The 7,059-nt window shown below is 24.4% G+C and overlaps 3 protein-coding genes across 3 annotated transcripts, besides 13 other annotated features; all 3 read left to right on the forward strand.

Moving 5' to 3' along the window:
• Positions 1-155: 155 nt before the first annotated feature.
• Positions 156-219: a sequence feature (AT_rich).
• Positions 220-281: 62 nt separating this feature from the next.
• Positions 282-303: a sequence feature (AT_rich).
• Positions 304-637: 334 nt separating this feature from the next.
• Positions 638-732: a sequence feature (AT_rich).
• Positions 733-952: 220 nt separating this feature from the next.
• Positions 953-992: a sequence feature (AT_rich).
• A 51-nt stretch (positions 993-1,043) lies between these two features.
• Positions 1,044-1,106: a microsatellite.
• Positions 1,107-1,142: 36 nt separating this feature from the next.
• Positions 1,143-2,949, forward strand: EDI_253000 (uncharacterized protein; the record flags this gene model as incomplete). Its single annotated transcript, XM_001736895.1, has 3 exons — positions 1,143-1,850; positions 1,920-2,568; positions 2,636-2,949. 3 exons carry the CDS (start codon positions 1,143-1,145, stop codon positions 2,947-2,949), a joined length of 1,671 nt encoding a protein of 556 aa, XP_001736947.1.
• Positions 2,208-2,259: a microsatellite.
• Positions 2,950-3,050: 101 nt separating the features above from the next.
• Positions 3,051-3,160: a sequence feature (AT_rich).
• A 40-nt stretch (positions 3,161-3,200) lies between these two features.
• On the forward strand, positions 3,201-3,551 carry EDI_253010 (uncharacterized protein; the record flags this gene model as incomplete). Its single annotated transcript, XM_001736896.1, has 1 exon — positions 3,201-3,551. One exon carries the CDS (start codon positions 3,201-3,203, stop codon positions 3,549-3,551), a length of 351 nt encoding a protein of 116 aa, XP_001736948.1.
• Positions 3,552-3,760: 209 nt separating this feature from the next.
• EDI_253020 (caldesmon, putative) lies at positions 3,761-5,034 on the forward strand (the record flags this gene model as incomplete). The annotated part of the gene is made up of 2 exons (XM_001736897.1): positions 3,761-4,447; positions 4,528-5,034. The coding sequence occupies 2 exons, from the start codon at positions 3,761-3,763 to the stop codon at positions 5,032-5,034; spliced, it is 1,194 nt and encodes a 397-aa protein (XP_001736949.1).
• Positions 4,058-4,154: a microsatellite.
• Positions 5,035-5,528: 494 nt separating the features above from the next.
• Positions 5,529-5,818: a repeat region.
• Positions 5,819-5,829: 11 nt separating this feature from the next.
• Positions 5,830-6,012: a microsatellite.
• Positions 6,013-6,059: 47 nt separating this feature from the next.
• Positions 6,060-6,126: a microsatellite.
• A 40-nt stretch (positions 6,127-6,166) lies between these two features.
• Positions 6,167-6,257: a microsatellite.
• A 12-nt stretch (positions 6,258-6,269) lies between these two features.
• Positions 6,270-7,059: part of a repeat region that runs on past the window's edge.

The following is a 7,059-nucleotide window of genomic DNA, read 5'->3' on the forward strand; positions in this document are numbered from 1 at the left end:
AAACATTAAAACAGTAACAATACTATTATATAGGGGAAACCTATTTGAGGGAAATAATAACTAAGGCTGTATATTCAAATTGAATAGTATTAATAGTTGTTTTGTAGTATTTAGCTAGAAGGATATTTTTATTGGATGTAATTACATAAAACAAGTTTATTATAAATTATAATTTATGTAAAACTTTCATTGAAATTATCATTTTTTAAATATATAAATGATTACTATATCACTTTGGTTTTATAACCTTCTTTTAAAACTTGCATAAATTTGTTATAACCTAATAAAATAAATTAAAAATTTGATCTTTCATTCATCTCTACTTGAAAATAATTCAAATAAAACAAGAATTGAATATATAATTAGTAGGGTCAAAAGCATTTATTATCTAAAGGGACTTATGTTGAAGAGATACTTTATAATCATAAATTATCAATAATAAATTAAAAGAAGTGGAAAATAATAAAGATATAATAAGACCAATAAAAGACAATATATACTAATTATATATGATGGGAATTTTGATGACGTAAACTCACAACCTAGCACATCAACAAAAGAATCTAATAAAACAGAGAGGTGAAGAGGCTAACAATAATTATAATATTAAAACTTCTCAAAACAATCAAAACATGACTAAATAAATATCATCATTAATTAAATTATTTTTTATTTACTAATACTAATCTTTATTTTTACAATAAATTTTTTAATTTTTATAATTCTTAAATAGAGGCGTTTAAAGTTATTGTAATTCTTAAAAATTCCATTATCTTTGGAACTATTTTTGCTTATCTAAAAATAAAGAACAGGTTGATTAAATAACAGTTTTATAATCTCAAGACTTTTTTTTAGATATAACGGCAATCGTTATTACTATCGTCATTTTAATTAAAAAGAAAGCTTTTCATGAAATTGTCATTATAAAAATAGTGATATCAAAAATTAAACGTATTAATAAAAGTATTACTTTTAATTATTTAATAAAAATAGAAAATGCTTAGATAATAAATATCTAATAACACAAAACTATAAAATATAATAAAAAAATTAAAAAGAAATAAGAAAAACAAAAAAAAAACAAAAAGAATAAATTAATAAAAAAACAATGTTATAAATGAACTTAAAATTATCATCTTATTATGGAATCTATTGTTATAACTAGTCATCGTAAATCTTTTTCTACTGACAATGTAAATGATGTAAGTGATTTAAAATCACCAAAACCATCTTCTAATAATGGTTCATTAGTAGGTACTGATGAATCTCCAAGACTACTGTCTCCAAGAGATCCTACACATCGTCATCATATTATGGATGATAAAACAAAAGCCCTCATTATTTTTCTTGAAAAAACAAAAAGACCATCACAACGAGTAACAACAAGTTATGCTATGGTAATGGCAGCAAAACATAGAGCTTTATTAACAAATTGTAATAAAAGATATGGTAAAAAAACAGAGATTTTAGAGAGTTGTAGAAGATCAACTATTGGTTTTAGTGATGATCTTATACAACAAAATCTTCAAACGTCTCTCAATGCATTGAAACAAACAGAAGAAATTATGAAAGAAAAAATATTTGAAATGAATCAATTCTTTAGTGAACTGAGTCCTAAAAAATTATTACGAATGTATGATACGGTTGCAAGTTCAATTACACAAGAATCACTTAATGCTGTTGTTGATTATTCATATGATGACTCTAAACCTAAACAAAAGAAAATTACATTACGTTCAAATTTTTTTGTAATAAGTTCTATAAACAGTCAATATAAAGAAGTTATTTATTTAAATAATCCATCAGTTTTAAAAGAAGGTGAAACTACATTAATCATTAATGGACTAACAGTTTGTTCAATTTTTTAATGGGATTTGTTCTTTGATTTATAATAACAAAAAACAAACTTATTATTATAGAAAGTTAAATTCAATTCTAATGAATTATGTGATAAATGGGAACACGAATTAAATAATCTTTCAATTTGGGTAGAGAGTATTCCTAGAACAGTTATCAATGAAGAAAATTCATCTTCTAATATTGTTGGATTAGATAAAGTTGATATTATTCCAAGTCCACGTGTTAGACCATCATTAAGTCAAATTAAAGAAAATGAAACACCCAACACACCAAATCACGTTAGATCATCATTACCAGGAAATCCTGAAGAAATGAAGAGACACACTAAAAAACGATCAATTTTTGGTAGAAAAGATAAAGAAGAAAAAGAAAAAAAGGAAGAAAGCAAGAATGAAAAAATGGCTTTCTTTGGGATCACTTTGGAAGATTATAGTAATAAATTTAAAACTCAAACAATTCCACCTCCCATTAAGGAATTGATTCAATACCTTTATGTTAATGGTTCAAATACTGAAGGAATATTCCGTATTTGTGGGAATCAAGACACCATTCAAAAGATTAAAACTAAACTTGAATATAATGAAACAAATTTCTTTAGTTCATTTGATATTTATTCATTAGCAAGTACACTTAAACAATACATTAGAGAATTTCCTACTCAAGTTATTTCACCAGATATAGATCGAGAATTTCTTGATTTATATAAACGTTTGTTTTATTTTACTCTTTAACAAAGTAACTTTATTAAGAAATATAAAAAACTCATATTTCATAGGAAAAAGTGAAATGGCTGATGACCAGATACTTGAAGAATATCTTAGAATATTTGAGAAATTACCTCCAATCATTAAAGATTTTATTGAAAATTTAACTAAATTGTTGAGTCAAGTTCTTCAACACGCAAATACTAATAAAATGAATTTAGCAAATATTTTTATTTGTCTAGGACCTGCACTTAGAGGATGTCCTTTCTGTTATAACTATGCCACAGTCCATCATTCTGAAATTTTTGGTTCAACAAAACAGGAAGAAGAAACAAAAGAATCTATAAAAGAAGAGGAAGAAAATAATAATTCACTTCCTCAATAATACAAAAACAAAAGGGAAACACTTAAAGAATTAGTGAAAGACCTTTTTTTAATTGTAGCACATTATATAGTTACATCATTGGTTCATTGTAGAATGAAAAGTTATTTTAAATAATTTAAACAAAAAATTAAATTTCTTTTTTTCATTTTGTTTAAAATAAACAGAAAAACAAATTTTATATTAAATAGTAAATTTTATTATATTATAATTAGGTTATTTAAACCCTTCTTCTATCTAACAAATTCATTTTTATGACTTTTTCCCTCACTAAACGTCAATTTATTGAAGAAGAAAATGATGAAGCACAAAGAAAACGTATTAATAAACCAGATAATTATCCACTAAAAAGGCCTTCAGTTTTTCCCCATCTTGAAGTATCAGTTGAAGAACTCATTCGAATGAGTGGTAAAACATCGTTCACCCCTGAGGAAGTTCAGAACATTGCACTAATAGCAGTGAGAAATAACCAAAGTCGAATAAGGGAAGAATATGAAAAGATTTTAAACGATAAGTTAAAAGAACAAAACGAAGTATTTGAAGCTTATCAACGACAATACTTAGAAAAGCAGTATAGCATACAAGAAATGCCATATTATCTTTGATTGTTGTTTATTAAATTATTGGTTTTCTTATTGTATCAAGTTTGCCCTTTTATATTCTCTTTTTCTTTTCTCAAATAAATGAGAATTGATAATTAACTAAATAAAAATTAAGAGAAACTATATGTTGTTTATAGATAAAATATGAGAAGAAAAGATATTTACAAAAAATACAAAATAAAAAGAACAAAGAAAAAGAAAAACGATAAGGGATGAGTGAGAGCACAAAAAGGATTGGCAAGAAAACAATTGTATGGAACAGGAAAGAAGATCGAGAGGATGACATAGAAGAAACAGACAATGAGCAAGAGGAAGAAATGGGAAGGATGTTTGAAAGGGAAGAAGAGGTTGATGAGATGATAGATTTTTTTGAGGAAGTTGTTGAAGAGTTAGAAGATGCAATAGAGAAGTATGGAAAAATGAAAAAGATGAAGAAAGATATAAAGGCTAATACAAGAAGTAAAATCAAAGAGATGGAAGACCTATCTAGACAATTAAAAGAGTCAATTGGAAGACAAAAAGGAATGATGAAAGAATTAGAGGATAGAAGAAAAGAACGAATGGAAGCGATGGAACGAATGGAAAAAGCAGAAAGAAGAGAAGAAAACTATTATGGGAAATTTAGAATTGAAGGGGGGAGGATAGAGTTTTCAGGAATTAATTTAAAAGAAAAATTGATAGAAAAAGAGTTTTATGAAGACAAAACAAGAGGGCTTCAGAAAGAAAAAGTTGAATTAGAAAGACAAATAAGAAAAATTGAAAAAGAGTTTGAAGGAAGAGAATTAAAACTACAAAAAGAAAATGAAGAACTAAGAGCAGACAAAAAGAGATTGGAAGAAAGTGTTGAAAGAATGAAAGGACTAAGTCCTGAGATAAAAATAAAGAAAAAAGGAGGCAAAGTTTGAAAAGAAAAATCAATTCAATCAAATATTTAAAATAATTTCAAACTATTAACAAGTAATGTGAATTAACTGAATAGGGGGACAGCAAAGAAAAAGAGGAAGAAGAAATACTGAAAGAAATACAAGAAATTTTAAAATCGCCATTAAGAGAAAAAAAAATAAAACAAGAGTGGTCAAGAGAAGAAATGCCAAGTGAGGAATTTGGCAAAGGGGTAAGAGTTCAAAGAAGGGCAAGAACAGAAGAAGTTCAAAGAAATGGAGGAACAAGACTAACTGGAAAAGATACAAAAGAGAGGGTTATTATTCAAAATGCCTGTAAAAGACTTCAATTTGGGGAAACTGGCAAGTCAGAAATCCAATTTAAGTCACAAAGAAGACCTGGTATCTCTCCAGTCAAAGAGACTAAAATTGTTATTACTAACCTAAATGATGGAAGTATTTCTATGGAAGAATATAGTTCCATTGATCAATCTGAAAATTCACGTTTCATTCAAAAACAGTCGAAATTAACTAAACTTAAGACGCTCTTACTTTTTATTGCAATTATGGTCTTTGCATCAACTCTTATCATATTCTTAAGTTAATTCATTTTTTCTTTATCTTGTGAATATTGACAAAATACTAAACCGTTCCAGTGGTTCTAAAAAAGGGTACAACACCTTATTAAAAGTTTGTTCAAGTGGGAGTATAGTTATAAGAATATTTGTGGTTTGCTTTTTTATTAAGTTAGTATTGCAACCCTCATAGTAACAGTAATAAAGAAAGAAGTTTTATTAATAAGTATTAATATAGTCTACATCTATAAGTCAAGATAAGTTATAGTTTTAATGAAAATATTTTAGTGTATTTCTAATAAGGTATTTATTTTAAATATAATACCAAGAGAAGGACAACTGTTTTATGCATTACTATAACTTCTTATATGAGACATGAAACACTCCATTTTTTATTAATTGTTCATAACATTTATTGAAGTTTAATTGTAATTTCATTGATTACTATTTTCTTATTTAATGTTTATGTAGATTTTTAATTCATAGTATTTAACAATTCAAAATAAATAATCAATTAATACAATGTAATTAGTTAATTATTGATAGAACTGGTTTAATTATCACCTTTTTTTTTAAGTCTAATCACACACCCATTGTCTACAAAATTCTACAGTGTTTTGTTGTTATAGAAACAGTTCTATGAAACACATCATGTTTTTTTACTTCTTTTATGTTGTTAATTTCAATTTTAAATATTTAATTAATTTAATGTTTTCTGTATTTACAATTCATTGTTTGAAATTATTATTGTGTTGTGTTGTATCTTGTTCTTTATTTTTATTTATATTTTTTATTTGTTCTATACATATTTATTCATAATTTTAATTTATTTGTTATTTTATTTATTTCTTTCATTTCTTATTCTTTCTTTATTGTTTATGTTTATTATTTATTGTTTATTCATTCTTCTTATTCTTGATTTTTCTTTCTTGTATTTTCTTTTTCATATGTAATCTTGATGTTGTTGTTATTATTTTGTATTTTAATATTTCTTTGTTAAATTTGTTTATCATAATGTTGTGTTGTTATTCTTATTGTGTATTCTTGTTCTTATTTTTATCTTATTGATTCATTATTTATTTTATTTGATTTATCTATTTATTTCTTCTTCTATTTGTTTATCTTTTCACAATTATCTCATTGATTTTAGATGATATCATCATTATCTTTTATTTCTATATTATTTTTTATTTCTCTTTCATTGTTTTAATTTTATTATTAATTATCATCATTTATTTTTCATTTTCATTATTTGATTTCAATTAGATTGTTCTTTTTATTTGTTTTCATTTCTATTTCATTCTCGTTCTCATTTCTATCATTATTATGTGATATTATCATTAATTATGATAAGATGTTTTGTTATTTCTTATTTTTATTATCTTTATTTTCTTGTTTTTATTATTGTTATTTAAAACAATAAAAATGAAATGATGTTTATTAAAATAATAAAATGAAGTGTTATTAATATATATTTAGTTATTTAATCATCTGATTTTAATCTGATATTCATTAAATTAAAATGGAATCAGTGATGAACAATCAATCAATTAAAGAAATAACAGAAACACTTCCAAATATTCAACAATCAATTGATGATACTACTAAACATTATCAATATTATTTAGGATGTATTAAAAATGAAATATTTGAGAAACAAGATAATGAAACATATTCAGAAGCTATTAAAAGAGGAGAATGAATATTTGATAGAACCGATGAAACAGAAAGAAGAATAGTAATAGAAAAATGACAAGAAACAAATAATGAAATAGAAATAATAAAGAATCAAAAGAAGAAAATAATAGAATAATGTAACGATGATTCAAAAGCAGTTAATAAACAAAGAATGAGTTAATAGATAAAATCATTCAATTGAATAAATGAATATGAAAGAAAAAATTAAGAAAATAGAGAAGAAATTAACAATATTAAAACAAGATTTATTAAGAAGAAAGATGGTTTACACAATATAATGATTATTTAGAGAGAAAGAATAGAAAAGAAGGAGTTAAGAATAAAGAAATGAATGAATACAAATGAAGAAATTCAACA

Source organism: Entamoeba dispar, genomic scaffold (assembly GCF_000209125.1).
Source record: "Entamoeba dispar SAW760 scf_1105229460151 genomic scaffold, whole genome shotgun sequence".
Classification (NCBI taxonomy): domain Eukaryota; phylum Evosea; order Mastigamoebida; family Endamoebidae; genus Entamoeba; species Entamoeba dispar.